This window comes from Cyclopterus lumpus, chromosome 17 (genome assembly GCF_009769545.1).
Source record: "Cyclopterus lumpus isolate fCycLum1 chromosome 17, fCycLum1.pri, whole genome shotgun sequence".
Taxonomy (NCBI): domain Eukaryota; kingdom Metazoa; phylum Chordata; class Actinopteri; order Perciformes; family Cyclopteridae; genus Cyclopterus; species Cyclopterus lumpus.
The window spans coordinates 16,178,346-16,203,596 of record NC_046982.1 but is presented as its reverse complement, the minus strand read 5'-3'; the positions used below and the strand labels follow the sequence as shown (position 1 = coordinate 16,203,596).

The window sequence follows — 25,251 nt, the reverse complement described above, 5'->3', positions numbered from 1 at the left end:
GCAGCATCAAAGGCAACTCCTACAATCGTCCGCCCTCTTTATTCATCCTGAAACTTAAAGCTCGTTCTCACCCCCATATGGCACTCACGTCTGGCTCTGTATATGCGTCTTACACCTTAAGGCCCTTTCAAACACAATTTCTGTGACATTAACAGAACAAATTAACTGAATCCAGTGAAAGTAGCAGCTTCTGTTATTCTCGCCTTGTTACAAAATGTTACCACTCACACACCGCCACAAATACGACACAAGTCTTGTGTCTAGTCCTTTGATGTGGGAAGGTTTATGTATCTCAGCATTGCACAAGCTCATAGTGGTAAAGTAATGCGTTTGTTCTTCGGAAGGTCAAACTTCTGTAACTGATTTACTTACAGTTTCAACTCTCTGCTCACATGACCCGTTAGTGGCACAAAAAAACCCATAGAAGTAGTGGTAAAGGCTGCATGTGTAAACATTTAGCATTTTGTGTGCTTCGATCCTGATCACAGGACGGGACAAGATGTGTTTTTTTTTTGCAATCACATGAATGACATTTTGTCGAGAAATTATCATAACGGAAAAATGATTTCATCTGAGCAAAAGAATATCTATTCTGCTGCTATAAACCACATAAGCGCACCCTAAACATGCAATTTGATGATTCTTTTTAGCAGCGGAAACCGGCTGTGAACACAACACGGACATTTGATCTTTTAAGATGACATGGTGAACTTGTTAGGAAACAGTTGCACACATCAAGCAGTATCGGTAACATGAGCACTATTTAGTCTCCTTTTAGGCCTGTTTTTAGTCCCGACTAACTCCTGATGGAAAGTCTGCCTCTTGAGAAGCAAAATGCTCCGCAATGTACACCAGCTAGTTGCCAACTTTGAGCCTAATCTGAGCCTTTTCTCTGAACCACCTGCCTGCTGCAGCAAAGAAAAACAATGCTATGAGAGCCACGAGAGTCAACTTAGCTCAGTCATCAGTTTAGTTTACGTCTGGAAAATCAAAAACCATCAACTGAACACGATTTGGGTAATTATTCTCTGTGGGGTTTGTCACTACGAGCAACCTCATTCGCATAAAGTAATCATGTGATCCAGTGCTACTATATAAAATATTGATTGTAAACTAGAATTTAAATTTAAGATAAGGCAAACAAGTAAAATAATTGATCTGCTCCAATTAGAGTCTTCTTTGCTTGACAATATACAAAATATAATTCATTTTCTTGCAAACAAAGTTTTACTGTGCTCAAAATTCCCCTTCATGCGATCCGATAGAGACACAAATACAATTCCATATAAAAAGCCCCCAGATGAAGAGTGCTATTCCAGCGCTGCGGGACATTTTGAACTGTGAACTGACCAAACACCTTGAATCACAAGGCTGATAGAAAGGGCTGTGACATCCCTTCTGCAATAGTGTGTGTGTGTGGGGGGGGGGGTTCTGATTTGATGTGGCAGTGTAAATCAGATATTATTATGGAACCTAGAACTTACTGAAATACAACCGCAAAGCAACTCTAAACTACACTACTTTTTAAATTTTTTTTTTTTTTACATTTTCCAGCCTTTTCCACTGTGTTTTAGATTGTTTTAATATGATATAATCTATTCACATTGTCTTTTACAGTGCATTTGCAATGACGACCAGTTAGACAAAAAAAACTGAAATGAATAAGGCTGGATCACTGTATGAATCCACAATTAAGTTAACAAGAACAAAGAATCAGGGTTTCCCTATGCTTTACTCCATATGTCTCCATATGTGCACAAAACGAATGATTTGTATTTACTTGCATAAACTCAGCAGCATTCGGTCTACTGAATATGATGTTATGAAGTCAAATATCATCTGTGTGTCTTCTGTTATTCTGTTAAATCTCAACCATTAATTCTAATGGTCGCTAAAGATAACATTTTAAATGCACTAAACATGGGATGGATCCATAGTCTTCACAGTCTTAAGCCATTGATTCTTTTGGTTCCGTTCACAAAAAGGTCCACTAATTATCCGCCAAATATTTTCCTGTGAAGCAAAACGAAACACGTCAGAGAAGCGGAGATGTTCAGTCTGTGTGCATTTAGATGACTCCACCAAAGACGTCACACACGTTTCTGATACTCAAACTGACCTGCAGCAAATCTCTTCTTGATCAGCGATAGCCGGTAGCCAGTCCCGACCAGCTGGATGTCGCACCCCGACAGAGTGCACCCCTCACTGCTGAACTGGACTGCCAGCTGTGAGGGTTTACAGGGACCTTCTGTCATCTGGAACCGGCCCAGAAGAGCCCCTACTCCTGAGGGACACAGATGCAGTATTGATGGGTTTGTAACTGGGATTTCAGTTCAGTCCAGTAACATAAGAGAAGATATAATGAGACTGATTCAACAAGCACAAGATTGTGTAAAAACATGAATGAACGCAAAAATGAACACTTGCCTCCATTTTCAGATCTATGAGAGAGACTGGGGATTTTCCACTGTATCGTCTGCTGCTCTGGATTCCTTAATGAGAAAGTCATTCCACATGACAGAGGACATGTTTCTGTCTGATATGCATGAAGCCATAAGAAACCAATTCTGTCTAATTCCATGTCCACGCTAATACAGAAACACTTAAAGACATGTTCAATATTCGGTCTAATGAGGCATTTGTTTGATTGAAAAACATACATTTTAAAATTGCAACATAGCATCCAAACATCCTATAATTTAGGCCAAAGGGTGAGTAATGGTGCTATGTTGACGATTCTGAACGCAAGCCCTTACCAGGTGGCGGGGGGGATCATGGCCTGGAGTTTGGCCATGCCTCCATCCACAGGAACCAGGAACTGGATGTTGTGTAGTGGCACGGGGGCGGTCATGGCCTCTGTGTTGTATTTGTAGTCTATTCTCAGGTCCGTGTTTGTGAGATCGCCTCTCCAGCTCACCGCCAGGTTCAGAGGAGTGGACTGGATCCCCTCTGTTGACACCTGAAACACACAGAAACACAAGACGGTGAGGTACATGGATGGATAGATACTAAAGCTAGATCAACTAGATATAGATAAATGATTTGATACCTGATATTTGATCATGTCCACGTTGTAGTATGTCGCCTGAGGCTTCTGTTCAGCCACTCTTTTCAGATGGCTCATCAAGTTTGGCATATTTACCCAGAACTCCTTGGTGTCTACACTGTCTGTTATGGAGTCACTGAGGAGCGAGAGGTACGTATTTGATTCAGAGAATCCCAACATCAACTCCATCGACCATGTGAGCATCATAATAACATACTTATATCATGTATGTATTATAAAAACAAAGACCAGTGACACTGATGTAATTGTGTGTTTGCCTGTCTTGTCATTCTTACCAGCATAACAGCTGTGGATTGGGGAGGACCTGCTCCAGTCGGCTGTAGTTGCTGATGCAAAAGGTGAGGATGGGTTGAGTTGGGTGGCTGGCAAAATGCCTGGTTATGCCCGCGGGGAAGGACAGCACCATCTCCCCTGAGATCTTCACAACACATCTGGGACAGAGGCAGGGAGAAGGCAGATCTCAGAGATCATGCTGAACAAAAACACACACAAAGTATGTTTGTATCTGCCAGGAATGTCTTCCCTTTATTAGTCTATAAAGGGAGACTCTACAGCTTGCTACTCATAACACGATTAAAAACTGTCTCTGTCCTCCATCTTTTTTAAATTTCATCAATGCATACTGGTCATTAACTCAGTAATGGCCCCACTGTCCAAAACAACAAAATGTGGGCCTACTTGCTGGGGTCTGCGCCTTTGAAGTAGGCATTGATAGTTTCTGTGAAGGCAGCTGCCACTGGCAGAGTGTCTTGGGGTCCCATGGTGAGTGGACTGGGTCCTCTGGAGCATCCTGTTGAAAACACACACATTAAACACACCTAATACACACGTAGACTATGTATAATGTCTTGGCTCCATATAAGCTCAAATATTTAGCTCTGGGTTATATGCAAAGGATAGTGGAATATAAACCAAAAACAGCAACAAATGTAAACTCCACAATCCATCTAGCAACCAGATTGTAGGTGAGTGAGCAGGACATGGGATGGGATAGGCAGCAATATTCTGGCTTAGTGAACATGAACGTGGAGAGGACTGCAAGTAAAAGGAGTGCAGTTGCTTTCAGCCCATGCACTGGTGGGACTACAGTAGCAATTTGGCTCAACTCACCTTCAAAAGCTAAATAAAACCTGCCGTGGTCAAACCATACCAGAGGCTGTGAGGCCTCTGAGTGAGCAGAGACATGAGGAGGAGAGAATCATGGAGAGGGATACAAGTGTGAGGCAAGGACACGATGATGAGCGACAGACAACGTGGACACAGACTTGAGATGTGAGGCTAAAGAAAAACAGGAAGAGCAAGGTGACAAAGCGGGCAGTTTACCTGCGCCGGACATGTTGAGGTCCCTTCCTAAGGTTGGAGTGGACGCTGTACTCTGTAAAGTAATGGAGGAAATTGAGGAAGAGCTCTCTGTCCGGGCCAAGGGGGCGAAAGGTGGGGGGCTGGCTGAAACCGGAGGACTGAAGGGCCGAGTCTGGACACAGCACACGACAACAATTGAACCTATCTTATTCAAATAACAGAGAGGCTGTCATCAAAGGGAGAGAAAGGCAACCAGAGACATAGGACTTTTGACATGTACCAGGTCTGTGATTGGTTTCCCCGGGGGCAGCTTTGGTCGCGAGGACGGTCGAGGAGGAGGAGGCGGCGGGACCGGACTGCCTCGAGACTGAGGCGTGGCGGGACGAGCTGGGGACGAGGGGCCTGCGGCACATACCAGTGTCTGTGGTTAGCACTGCCTTCAGATCACAGTGAGAGAGATTATCATTCAACATCAGCTCAAACATGGCCACTCATGTCACTGTCACAAAGTGAGTACTGCTTCCCTCACCGGAATGTTCTTTAGACCGTAACTTGTGATCAAAATGCAAGAAGATTTTGAGGAGTTGTTTCCCATATTTTTTTGTCTGAGGCGAAATATGCCACTTGATAACTCCATTAGCCACAGGCACACACTTGACCCTGTAACATAGGTGGTCACGAAATGCTGCTGTTGAGGGTCCTTCAAAAAAAAGGTCTGACTTTGACAATTGTAGGTTATTATAGCTTTTCTTTTTTGCAGCTACTCTGTCAGTGGTCACCTTGGAATTGAACAAGTATGCAAACCTCACAGAGTTACATTGCTCAGGATCAGGAGCACAGAGGTTGTTTCCTCACAATCGTACCACTAGTAAGAAACCCACTTACTCAAACACAGCACCGACACTGACATGTTTACTTATTTTATGTGTGACCGAAAAACATTCCACTTTTTCTCTGAACAAAATTGGTTTGGTAAGTTTGTGTTTCTAAACTGTTGGAGGGACAGACGTTACATTACAATGGGAGCAGTTACTGCACCCCAATATTTGAGGGAGGTGGAAATGGTAGGTTTCCATGGTTTGTGCTCATGTCCATAGTTACTTTTGGCAGGTTCAGGGAATCTTGAAGCTAAAATAATCAGAACTAAATCATACCAAGTCATTCCTAAAATTGTTTGGTTTGCATCATAATCAGTGTTGCTTAGGACATTATAAATACTGCTTTGATCAGTAATTGCAAAATAGCTTGAACTACATTACGTTAAAAAAATTATGTGCATTTCTTTTAGGGCAGCATATTTGTAAGAACTGAAGAAGTGAATTACTCATGAGCCAGTGGCTCAAAAATAACAAAGCAATAATGAAAGTTTCCCAGAAATTGGAAGATAATATGATAATGGGATTTTGTACTTTGAATAGTTACATCAACCAGCAACTCTGACTTCAAAAGAGGTTTTACAATTATACTGATGATGGAATGATTATGTCTAATATTGAAATTAGCATATTATTTCCATCCTTACAAGTTACAAAAGAGTAGTTGGCGTTTGTATAACATTATCAGTTAATCAAGTGTTACATAAATTATGAAATCATTATTTTTGGTGACTTAATTAATATAATGTTGTACGAATTACTGTTAAGGGAAAGTAGCTGGCAAAATTACATAGAATTTAACTAATTTTGTCACTATCATGTGCTTGTAAAGCTGCTCTGGAGAAAGTTTCCTTCATAATAAATGAGTCAGCTTGCAACAGTAATACTTGTCCCTCTGTATATACCCAAAACATCATAAAGATATGAATAATGTTTATATTTACTGAAAAAGGTGACTGCTGTTCATGAGATGGCGATGACTGTTCTATAGCTGGTTCAGATTACAAAAGCATAAACAGATCACAAAGGGGCAAGAGGACCTGCATTTCAGACATGTATCTATGGCAGCGTCATTCTCCCTTTTTCTAACAAACCAGGCTAAAGGACACTCCAGATTTTAAATAACCTGCTCCAATCTTGGTGTGCAGGCAGCTTAGTTATGACGTAAAACATTGAGAAAGAGAGCAGTGTACTCACTGCTGCCTGAGTAGGGCCCTGGGGAAGACATAATAGACCTGTACGTGGTTGGAGGGAGAGGAGGTGGCGTGCCCCTGAAACTCGGCGTCAGCTCTCTGGGTGAACCCACAAAGTCTGGGATATCATCTCTCAGGTATGCTCCTTCTGGAGTCCTCTTTCCCCCCATGCCCCCCAGGACCAGAGGAGATGTGACTCCGACCCGAGGAGACCTCCGCTCTGCAGGCAGAGGGGGCACGGGGCTGATGGGGGCAGGGGACGAACAGTACTCTGCAAACTGCAGCACTTCTTCATCGGTCCCCTCGTCGTCGAAACATAGAGGAGGCGAATTAGAGGTGGAGAAGTCGGGAGGCAGGGGAGGGGCCGGTTCATCCGGCGGAGGAGGTCCGAGCACGATGAAGGGAGGTGATTCCGGTGGCGTGAAAGGAGGAGGAGACCTGGGTGAGAGCGGTGAGAGCGGGGAGAGCGGTGAAAGCGGTGGAGGCGAAGGCGGGGGCTCATTTGGCGGCGGTCCTGGAGAGAGGCAGGGAGTGGAGGGGGTCGACGAGGGCGTGTCTGGAGCAGGAGAGTCCGGTGGAGGAGGAGGTGCGGGTTCGTCAGGCGGCGGGGGTCTGTCGCTGGTGAAAGTAACCCATCTGGGAGACACCGTTTCTTCATTGGTGCGGGTGCCGTCCGAGGGGCCGAACACGTCGTCCAGGTCAGGGGCCGGGGAGCCTCGGTAAGACGCGGGAGACAGGACGTTCAGGTAGATGGGGGCTGACCTGCGACCGGCCCTTCCATTGGGTAGATTAGCTGCAAAGATTATGAGGTCGCATTTAGATTTAAAAAAAAAACTCTCACGGGATTTAATTGATAAACAATGCGTTTGTCAAAGCTACATTTACCATCAGAATCGGAAGCAGAGCTGTAATGACTTCTTGATGGAATGTTTTTTGGAGGAAGCGGAGGGGGAGCTGCAATAAGCGTGACAGTTCAGTCCAGTTCAGCACTACAGAGTACAACATTTCAAATATGTACTGATGTTACTGAGGCTGTTAACTCACCTCCCGTTGGGAAACTTCTGCTCAGCGGTGATTCCGAGCGTGGCCTTGATTCTTCCCATACATCAGTCGGCACCACTGTGATTGGATTATGACAAAGAAACAATAAACGTCACCTTTGTTATATGCTTCTGCTACTGCTACATGACTGGCTTCGTCTCAAATTAAGGTGATGTAATAGATAGGGGGCAGACCATCATATCTGGCATATTTGGTCTCTGATGGCAGCCCAAAAAAGGCAGGAACGTTCTGCGACAGCCTGTCACTGCGAGAGAGAACATACAATCTTAAACAAACTCCTGCTCCGACATTATTCAAGGCTCATCTGTAGTGCTATCAGTAATATGTATTTAGATTGACAGCCAGTCAGTAATGCTTTAGCAGTGACAGACCTCGGCGTCTCAGGGGCAGGACTTGGTGTGGGGGTGGAGCGTCTGGGTCTGGCAATCTCTTCACCTGAGGAACACAATTAAACTCAACTGTTGCTCTTTATAGCACTTGTATGTATTTATACTATCACAAAAAGCTTATGTATCTAGCTCTTTAGCCTATCTAGCGGTAAGGCTCTCGGGAAGGCAATGTCGACCTGTTGGTTGGTTCACCACTTTGGTCCAGACTGAGAAATCTCAACAGCTATTGGATGGTTTGCCTCAAGGAGGATCTCGGCCTTGCTGCATAATTCGATAAAGACATTCATGTCCCCCTCAGTCTCTTTGGTGATCCCTGAACTTTTCATCTAGCGCTTTCATCAGGTCAAACATTGCCCAACACTTTGGTTGATGTCCAACACGTGAAAAACTGACATTTCCATCAGCCTCAACTGTACTGTGTGTTTAGCGCTAATCAGCAAACATGCTAAACTAAAACCGTGAACATGATACACATTTTACCTGCTCAGCATCAGCATGTTTGCATTGTCACTGTCAGCATTTTGTGAGCAAAGTCTGTGAGCAACAGGTGTACTTACAGGACAAATTCCTTTTTATCTGCCCCTGTAAAAGATATAATACAAACAATAGATAAAATGAGGATAAAGACAAACAGTATATTGTGACAATGAACACTAAAAACAAACGTCCATCCTAAATCATTCTTCCATTAAGATGTTTTTGTCTTAAAACAAGTACCAAAGCAGAACGATTTAATGGAACACCATACACCTTTTTAGACATTTTATCTCTGAGGCTCAAATAAATATTTTCTAAATAAGGCAGATCAAAAACATATGTATTCATGGAAAACAAAAGTATCAATTTGATGTATATTCTTTTACTTTCTGCACTGCATTTATTTTAAACAGATCGGACAGCAGAGATTAGAAAGCTGTGTTGCAGGCTGTCAGCTTTGAAACAGCCAGCAGATGGTGTAAGACACTCACCGGGCTGCGTCTCTGAGACCAGCAAAAAGGAAGAGAGAACAGACCTGGGTCAGAGAGTGAGTGAATAATCAGTCAAATGGACACCAACTAAAACAGCACACATCGCACCTCTTTACTTACACTGCAAAGCCTTAATAATGCAACATGAGCCATAACACCTGTGAGATCATTAGGACAATACCAGCAACACACACAGCGTTAAATGTCGGGAGCTTTGTGTGTGTGTGTTATGTTTACTGTGCATTATGTAACACAGATACTTTGTCAGACGGGTTCAAGTAAAGCTGTAGCTATACAGAAAAAAACGAGGCCTAAATATGACAGAAAGGACTCTGAGGGTGAGACACAAACTGCATGCATCAATGAACTATCAAACAGAGGAACACTTTCCATAGCATCTCAAGTGAATTCATTCCATTGGCTGGCGGTGATACAGATGTGAAAATGAATGAGAGGCTTACCGGACTTCTCTTCTACAGGATGACAGCAGAGAAGAGAGAAGAAAAGAGAGACAAAGGGATGCAGCTGTTACAATATATACATTGCAGCGTGTGTTCCCTTCAGTAGAACGAGTGTTGATCAGCAGCACTCACCAGAGATGGAGAGAGTGCTAGGCCTCCCACTGAGGCTTTTAGCTCGTCCATAGATGGAGGGACACACTTGGCACTGTGCGCCACCAGCGGCTTGATCTTAATTTTGAACTTCTGTTTGCTTTCCTCATCGTCCTCGGAGTCGCTGGAGGAGGAATATTGCTTTCCTTTGGAAGCTGGTGGACATGTGTCAAGGACAAGGTAAAATATAGGGAAACATATAGTGGCTAATATTCTTTTAAATGTCTCGAAAGTGGAGTGAGATGTCAGCTCAGTGTCTCTGTCTGCTGTGTCCCAGTTAAGTATAATACACCTGCTTTAACTGATACTCGGTTGAATCATCGTGCTTGTGGGTAGTCTCCATAATACCAGCTCTTTATGAATCTATTTCAAACTTCTACCTGCTGACACCTGCGGGAGAAAAAACTTAAAATACCATTGAGCTGGGTCAGTTGTTAATGAGAACTGTGGCTCAGTGACAACTGGAAAGCCAATCTGAATGTAATGTGTCTGTCCGGCTGCCCTCCTGCTCTTTTTTTGCAGCCGCAGGGACATACTCATGTGATGTGGCAAGAGAGGGAGAGAGTATTGATTTGGCCTAGTTAATGCGGAGAAGCACTCATCCAATGAGTCACTCAGCCAAACAGGTCAATAGTTTTGCAGGAGAAGAGTCCCACGTCCGCTTACTCTCATCACTGAAAGGATATCATCGCCCTCTTCCCCAGGCCGGAGGCTGAAGCCCTCCTCGTCCACGTCCGGAGAGGCCTGGAAGAGTGAGAGGAGAAAGGTGATAACCATTTCCAGTCTGTCACACACGTTAACAGAGGCATCGCTGAACTCTTCCCTGTGAACAGCTCTGCATATCAGTGCGGATCAGATTTCACAGATGTCTTGCCTGAGACGTTCAGCTTCCTGGCTGAAAGTTCCTGCTGACTCACGAAATATGCAGCGATCACTAGTCACACTGTAATTTTACACCTTGTGTTGCGTGACACTGATGGCCACAGCGCAGTCCAAGTATTTCATCATGGCAAAGCTGCAAAGTCGCTGCTTTGTCAGAAACATTGAGAAGGAGGAGTAGCAAGTAGAACAAGGAGTATACTTACATATCTGTCCCAGTCAATCTCCCCATAGAAACCATTCGGTGCTCCATTGGCCTTTTTCTAACAAAATGGAGAACAGACAGAAAAAATTAAAGGAGAACTTCATAAAGCCTCCAACAAGTAAATCATTATTTGTGTAAATAAATAATAAACATGTAGAATTTTCTCGAAAAAGAGTCTGGTTTATCACAATTTGATTAATTAATGTTCCTACTCCTATAATTCCTATCGGTAAAAATAACAGTGTTCCAGTAAATTGTGTCAAAAATTGCAAAAGAATACGTCAAACTGAGCAAGAACTTTGAGCCGTCAGATTAAGAGACAATTCTGCTAAAAAGCCAATATGTTATGTTAACTTATTTGCATGATAAAACAAAGGCAAACGGTATAATTACAACCTAAACTGGTTCTAGTTTAACTGTAACCTATCATAGTTGATGTAGTTGTGTGCGATGAGGGATCATTTCTGACATTTTCGATGGCTTCACTTTTGTTTTTACCAATAATATAGTGGGTTTGATCAAATATTGGCTTGTTTTTACGAGATTGTCTGACTTCTCGTGTTTCTTGCCTCGTCAGACTTTGATTTCGTGATGTCACCATGTTTTTAGATCTCGGAATGTACTGTGGTGACTACAAAGTTATCATAACAATAAAAACGTTATTGCCAAAACTACAAATAAACAGTAACCAATATGTAATAAAGAGAGGTTACCCTTTAAATGCAGTAACATCTTTTTTTAACACTGTTAATCAGTGGCAGTAGTACACAACAATATCCAAAGTATCACTTTATCACTTTATCACTTCTGTACTTGGTTTCTTTTGTTAAATAAAACTATATCTTTACAAACACTGAGAGGAAGAGTGATAACAGAGAGGGAACGTCACACTTTTTTCACTGAAAACATACAAATTGACATACATTTCCTTTCTTTCCGCTTGCACTTCCTTCTTTGTCAGGCGAACTCCTGTTTAAACAACAAGGAAGAAGAAACCATTATATCACAAGACGAGGGCAAATTCAATATTTGAGGTCGGGTTCTGATACAATCTTATCTTGACTAACATAAAGAAAACCAAAAAAAGGATTTCGTATTTGACCACATATCTTATATATTTCCATATTTGCAACATTCAATTTTTGAAACTCAATGCTGATAACATAATTTGGACCATAAGACTGTTTTAATTCACATTCTCAAACTTCAAATCTTCAGGCTGTTACAGAGTTGCGTGGCATATTAATTATGCGCCTGAACAAACTCACGTTGCTTCTGTATCCTTGTCTCTCTTTCGTAAGCCCAGAACTTTCCTGGTTCGTTTTTTCAGTCCTAGAGCAGAGAGAGGGAGAGCAACATCATGAAGAATTAATTCAATGCTTCGGAGCCTAATATAAAGTTAACCGTCTTGTCATTAAAATGCACTTAAAAGCAAATAACACAATAGAGTAACAGGCTAATGTGCAGTAACGTGAGGAGGTAACTGTCATAGTGGACACACAGGAAACACCGGAACCCCAAATACGTTGATGACACAAATTGTGTCGATGTATCGATGTGGGACACAAACATCCTGCTATCTGGAGAAAGTCTTTATATATGTTAGGGAAGCAGATGCAAATCCCCTTAAGTGTCCTTAAGTGTCTCCTCCCTGACTGAATAAAATGGAAACAAAACACAGGGCAAAGGCTGATCAACGTGTCCACTTTATTAGCGAGATTCCGGGGGGGAGATCTACTACGCCAACGACCGTCAGCCGAACTGGGTGCCAGGACCCCTGCAGCACTGACGGCTGGCACCACCCAGCGCTCCAATCAGGACGACTGGAACAACACACAAAAAGGACATCATTCAATGCCTGCAAAGCCTGAACGTTTATAATGCCTGAACGTAAATATTGCATTGTAATATAATATTGTAATTATAGAGTAATGCTTCCTCTGTGTTTCTAGTCAATGGCGAACATTTTGTATGTAACCGCAAAAACTTCTGTGGACCGACAGAAATTAAAAAAAATATTTATTTTGACTGATTGTTTCAGTTTGCGGTTTACGGTCTCTCACATTTTAGGATTTGCTTTTTTTAAAAATATGTTTCCAGTCTGATGGTAAAACTTTGAGGTTTCTGGATATTGTATTATTTATTGTATTACAAAATATGTTCCAGGAGTAACAAAACCTTATCCAAAACCTCTTGACATTTGTCAATTTGGCTGCTGAGGAGGATGTTGATTTAGTCTTTGAAAATGAAGAGTAAACCTCAGGAACATGTGTCATTTTCTCAGAAAGACTGACGAAAGAAATGCCGAATAAGAGATTGCATTGAGTAACAAAGGCTGTCGCGGATGTGACTCAATCACGTTGTTTCTCTATTAGTTTAGTGTGTTAACAGTTAACAGTTGCTAATTAACACAACACACAAAGCACAGCTGAGGTGAGAGAGATTTCACTGGATAACAACTTTGACCAGCTTGTGGCGCGAAAGGACAAAGGACCAACAAAGTTGGAAATATTCATACTCTGGAGATTGTGACTCTTTACAATAATTGTTGAGATATTTCAGTGTGGCCCGACAGGCCAACTGACCACAGACAGACGGACATTTCTATCCAGAGTCATGCCGCTAAAGTTATACTAATAAAGCTTAATGAGTTTGTTAACATTGACAATCCTCCCGCTTCCCTCAGGTTAAAGGTGTAAAATGTTGTATTTAACCTGTGTGATACCTCTGAAAAAAGAAAGTTTACCATATTTGTAAAACACAAGAAAGATGTAATAAAAAAAAAGAGCAACAGCTAAACAAACCCCCTGAAGAAAAATGAATTTTCTCTCTTTTTGAAAAAAAAATGTTTTTATTGGCTGTGTATCATTTTCGTTCTCCCAAAAGAGACAAGTGACAGGTTTACATAACAGTGTTTTAGCTGAAAGAGAGCACAGTTGATTCTCACATCCACAGAAGAGCAACAGGGACACGTGATGGACAGTTGGTTGGGTGAACATTGTGTGCAGCTCAGAGGCAGCTCAGCTTCTCTGCTCCTGATATATTTTTGTAATTTGTGAGCTGTGTTTAAAAGAACAGGAACATACTGTACCGTGTGCCCTAGACTGACATGTTGCATTGTGGATGTCTCGTTTTATATTTTAATCAAATATTTGAAATAAATATTATTTCAAAATAGAGGCATGTACCGATTGTTGTATTTTCAAAGTCTGGTGCTCAGCACCCTTCACGTGGGATGCAGCTCTCCTGGGTACTGAAGGACATGTCAGGGCCTGTGATATATTAGGAGCTAGCTGGGCTGCTCAGTAGCACAGATTAATCCTGCACCATAGCTCTTTATCTTTGGAGACAGCGAGCCTTCTGTCCACTTCCAACCTGCATGTGTCTTCCGAGATAAGGAGTAAAAATAGTGAATCGATCCTGACATTAATATCTGGTAAACTTGTTGAACAATACAATACATACTCTGCCTGAGGAGAGCCCCGCTCATTAAACAGGGTAATTCATTATATTAGCTGTAAATATAAGTTTATATTCATTTTACTTCTCAGAAACAAGATTGTTTGTACACATTTCAGCTCAACTCTTTGCCAGGACTATGGTGGTGATTTGTGTTAGTTACCCTGCTAAAGCATATCTTCATGCTTTCAGACGAATACTAAAGATAATTTCGAAGACTTTCTCATTCCTATGAAGCCATGTGTCCCAGTTCATTTCCCTGTGGTATGAAATTCTTTGAAACACTCTAAACATTCTGGGAAACTGGAACATCAGATATGTGATACCCAGTCATTAAGCAGCGACTTTTAAAATCCAAATAACTTGCACACTGATTCAAAACATCCAACTTTCTTACTTCTCAACTCAAGGTCCACTTACTAGAATTCTTTCAACCGCGTCTTCTATTCTTCATAAGCAGAAAGCTCCAGATGAAATCTGGTATGTATATTATATACTATATTTGGTGGCCTTCATCAGTGCATGGAGTTTACAACTGAGCAGAATTGTGCAGATGAAAGCTACCAGATGTGACTGAAACCTATAAAGAAATGTTTCTTTTGTTTTGTTTATACTAGTCAAAAATTAACCCTAAAATGTAACTTTCTTACTGTTTGTTTGCTCATGAAGTCACTCTTTTCAGCAGCTGACTCTCAAATCTCTGATGAGGGAGTTTCAAACCAATATCTGACTAAACCAGCAAGAAGACAGTCCCTGCTGTATCTGCTTCAGTTTTTGTAAATTCCTAAAACAGACAAACTGTCAGTTATCCATTCTGGATGTCTGTTGTGTATAGGTGTGATAATCCAGTACACACCTACCTCCGACACACCAACACTGCCTGCTTAACAACAGCATGCCTCGGTAGCCATCGATAGAGAGGAGGTTTGAACCAAAGAAGAAAGACTAAAGAAATACAACCAACTATTTCAGAAGAAGGTCCAGAACAGATGAGCTCATTTCTGATTGTAGCAAGCTGCCCGGTCCCTACACTTCGACTCCATGTTTAAAGGTACATGTAAATACAGTATTTATATGTTCTGTATTGTTGGCTTGACAAATTTAATTTAATTTGATAGTTGAAAATAAACCTTGTGTCCACATAAGTACCTACCAACTAACCCTTGTCTCATTGAGCAAACAAACAAATGGTACATTACCACCACCTACTGATGATTATAATATAATTCACATTCTACTGTAAAGCCAACATTTTCTATGATGTCTATCTTCTCGGACCACCTTTTAATTGGCTTTACAGTGTGGTTGGATGATGCATTGAGCATCCTTTTGTTTTTCATAAGTGTTCTCTGCAATGGAAGGCTTCAAGATTTTATACAGTCCTAGGATTAACTTAAATGCTCTTTGTTATGGTCAACATTAGTGTAAAGTATGTATGATTTGTAGTTACAGGGCTGAGACATGCAAAGCCACCGATATGGACCATGGGGTCGCTCCACATTTGTATAAACTCACAGGTCAAAAAGAGGTCATTTTCCCAAATGTGATGAAAGACTTAGATGCTCAATTCTAAGTAGTCTAACAGTATAAGACATGTTCTGGAGATGTTGCGTTGAGTGATTTGGTTATGGAGATGATCAACCCAAATGTTGCATAAATAAAAAGGTTGCAATTGCAGCAGATGTTCTACAGCCATGTTTGAGTCATAATCCAATGCACTAAATGCAGCTACACCTGACAGTTTATACTGTGTGTGCAGCTAGCGAGGGCTATGATGAGCCTGTGACATCTGCCTTGTTGTGTAGCCCATGAACTGACAATATCATGGGAGGCTGACTGCAGGCGTTTTGCTAATAATAGCCAACTTCCATTACCACGTTGGCATTAATGGATGGTAAAGGCCCAGCAACTGTCATGGAGGGTTAGATCTCTGATCAGCTCCTCTATCATAGTTTACTATGTACTTTACCCCATTTCACCACTGTTAACTTTGGTACAGCATCCTTTAATTCAATGTGTGCAACACAGGCACCACATAATGCATTGTGATATAATATAATGCACGGATAGCAACAGCAGCAGAGGTATGAATGAGTGCAGATCCCTCGACTCCTGAAACGCGTATTTATGTGACATTATAGTTATGTGTGTAGTTACACACATAACTATAATGTGCACACATGCACACAGAGACATGCAGACACATATAAACACACAAACAACCAGACATTAGCAAGTGCAGGTCTACACTGCTCTTCCTTTACAAATCACACCACACATCTTTGCTCGCATGTCATGAATATTTTTCTCTCAATCTGTCACAAACAATGTCACGCACAAACACACACACACACACACACACACACACACACACACACACTCACACTCACAATGACACTTTCACACAGGTCATTGCATGTAGCTCATTACAGCTCACGTTACGGCTGATCACATCACTGGATTCACTAGCCTGAATGGCCCATCAGGACACAAGAGCGCAGGAGGAGGACGCAGAGGAGGAAACATGAGAAATAAAGCAGGAGAAGGAGTGCACCGATCATTTACCTTGCATCATGACTGCTGATGTTCATCCTATGTTGCCCTCCGGTGCGCAGGTGGACATAAATGGAGAAATCCAGCCGGTCAAAGGATGCCTGGGCAGGGCATAGCAAATTCTGCACAGCTCCCCAGCGAAGCACGATGTTGATTCCCTCCACCCCCAAGGGCCCAACTCCCAGACACCCACCGCACAGGGAGGTGGGGTGGGGGAAGATATTAGAGGCAGCAGCAGCGGAGGACACAGTCAGAAGAGACACCCGAGGAATATGCAGCAAATAGGGGGATTGGGGGGCGGAGGGGGTTCCTCTCCTCTCTGTGTGCTTGTTAGGCCCCAGCCGCCCGAGCAGCACCGACACACGCCATCTATGAGAGGGGGGGGGACGCTGAGGAAAGGCAAAGGAGAAAAAAGCAAAGCGGTACAGCGAGAGAGAGAGAGCGAGCGGTAGAGAGAGGCAGAGAAAGACTGAGAGGGAGGAGGGAGGAGGGAGGCGGGAGGGAGAGGGAGGCTCGCTGATGTCACATCTGCACTAAACCAATCCCTGCAACCATGGTCACATGGCTGCTGTCCCCTGATAGCACCTCTCGGCTTGCCTCGAGCAGACACTCTACAGCCATCTGCATACATATTATACAAGGTTTCACATAATATAATGCACTGCTTGAGAAATACATTTCTGTTTAAATCAGTGTGTCTAAATGTTTACTTTGATGTGCTTGAAAGAAAATAACCAATAATTCACTATATTTGTGTTAGTGGGCATTTTGGTACAACATTTAAAATGGGAATTTGTGTAATGTGAAATTTGTATTTGTATTTTTGGGGGGTCTTTAAGCTTTACAGGAGAGCAAGGAGAGCAAGATAAACGCACAAATCCAAAATGTGGGACAAAAGCATCACTCGCCCAGAGACATACCGGCAGGATAAAAATAAGAGGTCAGGCACTGTTATAAAAGCCTTAAGTCTCCTTAAGTTCTTTGTTGAAATCTTGAATAAACTGAAAAAGATGTAACACAAGAGGAAAGAGTATCCCATCAGTTTTTGGTCAGTTACTGAACCACATGATTTTGTCCTTGAGTGAGCGACAGATAAAAGCACCCCAGAATATTTATACTTTTTCTACAAGTAAAACAGGACCAGTGAGAAGAAGGAAATAATAGTGCTAGTACAGTTCCTTTTTTCTAATCTTGTTAAGAGTGATTGCTGTAATGTTCTGGACTGGAGGTTAAAGAGAGACGCTTGAGGGACACCAACAAGTTAAGTAATTGACTTGTTTGTACATGACAGCATGAATAACTTACTGCGAGTAACAAAATGAACTGAAACTTCATCGTCAACTTCATCAATGAAGTGCTGAATCAAGGACTTTCATTTGGATATGGTACAACATTAGGGGGTGCAAGCTGTCCAAGTTTTGAAGGTACCCTCTGGAATTTTTGACCACTGGTCGTGAATATTGAATCATGAGCGAGTCCCCATTTATTTATTTTGTTCTCGAGCGCACGCACATGGACCAAGAAGGATGTACAGGAGCATGAAAGTGAAGGAAAAGTCCATCCAATATGTGATGTTCTCAACAACAAAAAAGCTGTTAAATAAATCAGGTAAATTTATCTGGTAAATAAATGAAGAGGATGGGCCCAACAGTCGCGCCTCAGGTTTGCCTGCAGGATATGGAAGCTGAGGATGAGCAAGTATTCCCATCTATAAGAGGAAACCCCGTCTAAAGAGATTTGTGCTTTAGCTGACGGATCAGAATAGTGTGCTCTGTGCTGTCAGAGGCTCGGCCTTAGAACAAGAGCATGTCAAGAGGATGGATTTGTTCTGCAGAAAAATAGATTACAGATGAGACCTTATTTTAAGAAGCAGCTGGACGAAACTTAATTGTATAGCACTCTGAAAACAAACAACAAACATATTGATTGTACACAACTGCAAGTTGTCCCACTGGAGCTTTGCAAGTTCCAGTGTGACACATCTTTTTTTGTTAACAAATGTGTCACACTGGAGGAGGACAGTGTGTCTACCACCGCAGAGTACACACTGTCAGCTGTAATCATGACACATGCTCACTGGAAGGAAGGACCTCACATGTTAGGCTGGAAGAAAGAGAGAGAGAGAGTTGCAAGGACGAACTAATCCTAATAGTATTACGCTCGTGTGTTGCAGTCTGGAGGAAAAACTGGTGCTTTAGTCAAAGCAATGGTAAGATTATTCAGCTGCTTTAATGGCTGCGTATTGGACTATCTAAGCAGAGTGACTCACCCTCACTGATAAAGAAAGGACAGATTGCGTATAGTGTTGTGGTGTGCATGTGTGTGTGCGTGCGTGTGTGTGTGTGTTTGGGGCAAAAAGGTTTCTGTTGTGGAGGTCATGTAGTTCTAACAGATAAACATAAAAAACAACCCACTGGTGTATTTGTACCTACACATGGTGCGTTTTCTCTCCGTCTGCTCTCTCTACTCTCACATGTGAAGAGACTATTGTATGTCAGTGACGTGGGTGAAATGTAGGAGAGTGTAATCAGACGCAGACACACAAACCCGGGAGCAAGTGTAAGTTTCAGTGCTTTTGAGACAATCACTGCAAATATGTTCCAAATCCAGAAACGCAGACTATTTGGGAACCCGGAAGCAGAAGCCAACTGCTTCATCTCTGGGTCATCCCTTCTTTGGTTGACTATTCCCACTACTGTGGTTTATTTGTAGCTGTTGTGTCGTCGTGCTGGTGTAACTGTTAATGAGCTTACCCAACACACCACGGGCTGCTCCGGTGTGCTTTCCTTAACCAGCTCCTTACATAAGATGCCTTCAAGGGGTCAGAGGTCACGATAACTAGGATTAGCAAAAGGAGTGCTGGACAGAGCAAAACACAAAGACGAAGAGCTGCGAGCCAAGAGATACTGGCAGTGCGATTTGGTACTTGGCACTTTCAGGAAAGCAGAATATTCTACTCTTCCGCATAAAAACCAAGCTGTATTGTATTCATAAAGATTTCATTCATAGCAATAACAAAAACGGTGCATGATAAGATGGCCTTCACAGAGGCCCAGTGTTAGTCAAGACAACTTAAACCGAGACCACGTCAGGATCAAGATTAGAATGAGACCAAGACAAAAATAAGACTTAGAGGGGTTGAGACCGAGTGAAGATTAAGACCAAGGATCCACAAAATATGCACATTCTCACAGGAAGCAAATGAAGATTCCTCTTCATTCATCGCCAATTATACTGTTTATGTGTGTATGGAAAAATATATGTGTGAAATGTCTTGGTAAAATAATCCATAGGCATTGCAGGGATGAACTTTATGTGTGGGAATGTTACATTGTTTTCTATGAGCAATCACAGTGATGATGAGACAGGAAGTTACATCTCCACATTCTGAGTCCTCCTTGTCTGAGACTGAGACCAGAAAGAGTCCAAATACGGTCGATTCCGAGACCTTTAAAAAGTGGATTTGAGACCGTCCTCGAGTACTACAACACGGGACAAGCCCATCTGAAGGAAACCGTGATGGGATTACCATGCGCTGTAAATCTGTTCACTCTGTGTGTCTCAATACTGCCACCTACTGAATAAAACCAACTTTTCCTAGCGGTTAATTGTGAACAACATCACTATTAACATATTAGGCAGAAACTCAGTTTTGTAGCTAGTGCTTGAGAAACAAATGCTGCACTATGCATGGACAACATTGATAACATGGAGAGTAGGTTGGGCATGTGATATATTGAATGTATGAAACCATTTCACTTAATTTAGATTCAAATGTCATCAGAATTCTCTGTCTGAGTGCCTTTTTTCTTGCCGTTGTTTTTGCCTTTTTGCTTGCAGACTACATAATAAAATAGTGGGCATGTGGACACACAACCATGTTTAATGCAATTCAAACAGACATCCTTATCATCATATCTCATTGGGTTTTTTGTCACAACGGGTGATAACTGGATTTATACAGTTAAACTTTTTGCAACCTGTTGAAAACCAACAAAGTTCAAAATTCATAACACTCCTGTGAATAGAAGCGAGCAAGAAAAACAGGCTATACATCCCATATGCACATTGTCATGTGAATAACATACCTTTAAGGCAAGTTAACCACAAACGTATCTAACACATGCGTCTGCCTCTTTGGTTTCTGTGCAGCAGAGACAGTTTGTGTCCTCTATGTGTGATTATTGTTGTCCATCCTGTGAGTGTCGAAGCAGCATGACTCCTCAGGGCAGAGAGACAGCATCACTAGAGGTCATGTTGGTAACCTCCACCGCTCTGTCAGGAGACAGATGATAGTTACATGTATAAATATAGTATATATGTGTGTGTAATGGTTTAAATCAGGTGTAGATCAACTGAGGTAAAAGCCCTGATTTCCCCTTTTAACACGAGACAAAACTAAATATTTTCTGCGAACTACTAAACTATTACATGAGATAAATAAATAACATGAACGTTTTAGGTGCTCTAGCGAAAGCGATATTGTGCGTCTGCTTTGCTTCCGATTTAAAGCCATAAAGCATTTTTTGTCACTGGAAAGAAAGCCGCAGCCTTCCTGAACTCTCTGTGTGCCTCCCAGCAGGAAGATCAGCTGAAGAAATCAGCTGCTCTCTGTATACATTGTGAACAAGGCCAAGTTATGGGAAATACAAGCAAGAAATCAGATAAATTCTGATTTCACTTTATGTTTATTTGAATAGTACGAGAACCTGTTTCACTTATATCATTCAACTTACGACTGACAAGTATTTCAACTGACTTGTGTCTAGGAAGAATATTCTGAATTAGTAAAACGGAAAATGAAAATACATTACATTACCTTCTCCAATAACTTCATGTACAAAGGAGAAACTAAATGCCATTTCTTTAAGTGCTTATGAGGATACCTTTGCAAACAAGACATAAACAGTGACAACAGACCAGCCATTGTTAAAAAACTAACTATTCTGCCTCTAAAGAAATCCTTGAGGAGCACTGACAATGTGTTCAATGTGTTAAGGATAAGTGTTGGCCAGCTAAAGACAATCCAACACGGGAAGACAAGGAGCTACCGAGACAGCACCAAAAAGCTATTCACAGTATTTAAAATGATATATTATATGTGGTTTGACAGACATGAAATAACCAGAAGATCAACGTCTGTTTTCTTCCATGTATCTCTCCTCTTCATACAGGAAAAGGTGAATATAATGTGACGACTTGTCACTGACTTACTCGTAAAGTTTTGACATTGTTTGTGTTAGTTTCAAATAAATTAATGGCTTCTTTGCTATAATTGTTTGTGTAACCTCACATGTCATAGTTTTGAGCCAGCTGTGACAATAAACTCATTGGGCTTCCACTTATTGCTGTCTAATTGCATTAACTAATCATGCAGCAATCACGTTAAAGTAATTTAAGCTCCAGAAATTGTGTAACAATCTCTACACGCACAGGAACACAAACAAATAAGGAACAAAAGAACACTGGTAAACTTAATTATCCGTATAAGAGAAATATGTTTTGCCAAACAAAAGTCTCTCTGTGCTGAAGGATCTTCCCCTCCAGCACTAGTTTTTATGGGGCGGATTACAAAGAGACATTAAGTGTTCATGGGAGCTGTGCAGTGGTGTTATGCTCTTAAAGTCACAGACTCGTGGATGTCAGCTGACAACACAAAGAACTACTGAGACACCACAGTACTTCTATGATTTTCATAAAACTAATCCAAAAGATATATCAGGCAGCAGAAAGATGTTTTTACACTGCATCATGCTGTGAAAGTTTTGGCTGAGAACGTCACTGTATTCATGGCTAATGGAGGAAGAGTTAGGTCGTTCTTGTTTTCTGCCACTAGATGGCACCATAGCACTTTGCGCACACACGGCACACACTAAAAGACCCTAGTCAGCTCATAGTGGATTATAGGTGAACACAAAGCGCTTTCATCTGTTGTATAATTTCTATAACTATGACATTTTCACTGAACATCGTGTGATAATGAAAACTACAGTCAATACGGTGATGCCATTTGCTTCTGAGCACTGTGATCTGAGCAGAGAGGTGTGATGGATAATGTCAAATATCATGACAAACTAAACATGCCACTAAAGGACGGTGTGTCGGCTACAATGGCATCGTGGATCAGGAGGTGGCAGTGTTATACACCGGTAAATTAAGCAATTGTCTCTGGGCAGAAAAGGCTGAACACTGAGAAATGTGGTGAGGGGGAAAAAAAAAGGAGCAAAAAGAATGATGTAATCATTTAAAGGGACATTCACAAAAATAAATATGGGAACCGTAGATACAAAGCTGCAGTAGAGGTGAAATGACAACATACAAATATCTAAAAGAACGTTGTTTTTTTTGTTATGATAGTTACAAATGCCCGTCACAATTCCCCAGAGGTCAACGTGACGTCTTCATATTGCTTCTTTTGTCAGACCTGCAGTAGAGTATAGAGAGTATTGTTTCAGCTCTTTAATAATTTGTGATCAAGGGTGTGTGTATCTATGACTGCAATGAGGGAATACATGTAGCTGTAAGCAGGAATATGATGGGGTTTGAAGTCAATGAAGGGCAACAGGTGAACTATTACTAAAAAATATTCAAAAGAGACCGTCTTAAATTCAATGTAGTGTTTTCTGTGGGATGAAGATGTAGTGGAACACTTTAATGCTATGAAGTGCAGAGCTTACCGGTCAACAAACACAACAATTAGACTTGAACTGGTCTTTGGACTCTATCGTCTCTAAACATACATTTTAGTTTTATAGAAGAACTCGTGAGCAAATTTGGATTTTTGGAAAAATAAAAAAAAGATGTGCCTAATTTGGTTCACATTGGTTGGAAAACAAGACATCCTGAGGTAAAACACTTGATGTAATATATATAATTATTTGCTGTTTTACATAAAGTAAATTAAGGGTGTGATGTGAACATTTAATGGGTAATATATTACATTTCCTAAATATACTTTAACGATATAGCCTCATATAGCTAGTTAAGAACATATGTTATGAGGTCCTTAATATGTGACCACTATGTATGCAAATTTTAAATCTCTATGATTTCATGAACCTGACCAAACATTTTGCACTGTGTAAAAGCCGAGGCCTTGGATCTGCTTGTTTGCATATGACCTCAGCTCCAACGCCTTAGGCTAAACAGAAACACCATCCATTATGAGGAGTGGTAAACCAGCTCTCTCCCAAATTACAGTGACTCTGGGCTCCCATTTGACTGATTTAGCGGTTGTGTGTTTCCCCATCTCATGTTACTGACCGTTATAGTGAGATATACTCACGCAGGCTATCCTCCCCTCATAAAATGGCATTTTGTTGGCCATTTAACAGGCATCAAGCTAAACACAAGGAAAGATCCGTGACAATATTTGCCAAAAGCACATTTACTTTTTTCAAATCATACTGGAACTAAATTACACTGGTCTGAAATGACGCTGTTGCTTCACAAATGCAGCCCCAAGCTTCTCGGCTGAGATTTAACCACATCCTCTGACAAAAGCAGGAGGAACATTTTACCACCCAGACCAAGAGGCCACTGCTCAAGGTCTTCAAGAGAGCTGGAACATTTCCTGAGCATGTATGACTGCTGTGACTGAGTCATTGGACTGATCCAATCCCTTTCTGAAGCGGCGAGCGACAGGTCGTTGGTCTCGCTGTGCGTTAGAATTGTGAGTGGCGGCTGTGGAGAGGAATCGAGCTAACGCCCAGGTTATAGAGTTGACCTTGCCTTTAACCTGCTGGCACACCTCCTGTCTTCACCCTCCTCTGCCAAACCCCAGGCAAATCCTGACAACATTTACCCAGCACCTCGTGCTCCACTCCTCCACACCAGCCTCCTCAGAGACATCTGCCCTTTTTTATATTGATCTTTGACCTCTTGGTCTAAAGATAAGTTAACCTCTACTACCATGGCATGAAGCTACCAACAGGGTTTCTGGTAACATTGTTATGTTAGCGCACATGAGGAAAACTAAGTAAAAGAATGTTTGTCCTTACTAAACAGTTTGGTTTAACAGTAAAACTATATGAGGAGTCAAGACTTGGCGTTTAAGAGAGTCTTATGAAAGGAAGTGTGAATAGCTGCAGTACTATTTCCCTCTCTCTCCCACCTTCCTGCCAACACAAGCCAAGGGATTTTCCTTCCCACCATCTCCGGCTGGAACACTATTTCCGGATTATGTCGTTCATTTACTTAGTTTGCAGAGCACTCGGGAATGAGAGCCATGGAAAACTGAGTGTGGCAATGGCTATAGCGGTAGCGAGGGAAAGACAGAGAACGGCAGAGAGGTGTGTGTGTGTGTGTGTGTGTGTGTGTGTGTGTGTGTGTGTGAGATGGAGAGAGTGCAAGACAGAGCTGCAGAGAGCTGGATCATTAGAGACAGGCCCAAGCATCGGCCTTTACTAAAATAGCACAAGCAAGAATCTCTGTGTGTAACATCAATTTGAACATGATGAGTGTAATCAAACTGAGACGAGTTAGACATGCAAGAAAAACTATCCTCATGTGATGTTGAGGATTCTTTTGTCACAACTGTGTGTTTGCCGGCCTGCCTCTCCGTCTCCCAGAAAGTCCCACTCCGTCTCTCCAGTTAAAGCCCAGGTAAAGGCTGTTAGTGACCTGTTTACCTGATGACATTTCCTGTGTTGATAAAAGCTAACTCTCTCTGACAGGCGTAATTGTCAA

At 41.8% G+C, this 25,251-nt stretch overlaps 1 protein-coding gene across 1 annotated transcript; it reads right to left on the bottom strand.

Moving 5' to 3' along the window:
* Nucleotides 1-668: 668 nt before the first annotated feature.
* On the bottom strand, nt 669-16,724 carry sgip1b (SH3GL interacting endocytic adaptor 1b). Its single transcript, XM_034555512.1, has 23 exons — nt 16,576-16,724; nt 11,820-11,883; nt 11,475-11,520; nt 10,553-10,609; nt 10,154-10,211; nt 9,450-9,625; nt 9,318-9,329; nt 8,857-8,868; nt 8,446-8,470; nt 7,871-7,934; nt 7,673-7,743; nt 7,482-7,556; nt 7,323-7,391; nt 6,442-7,230; nt 4,650-4,771; nt 4,391-4,541; nt 3,746-3,857; nt 3,343-3,498; nt 3,050-3,182; nt 2,757-2,959; nt 2,428-2,492; nt 2,120-2,284; nt 669-2,013 (listed from the first exon to the last, which is right to left on the bottom strand). The coding sequence occupies exons 1-23, from the start codon at nt 16,583-16,585 to the stop codon at nt 1,991-1,993; spliced, it is 2,658 nt and encodes an 885-aa protein (XP_034411403.1). The 5' UTR covers nt 16,586-16,724; the 3' UTR covers nt 669-1,990.
* Between the last annotated feature and the right edge of the window lie 8,527 nt (nt 16,725-25,251).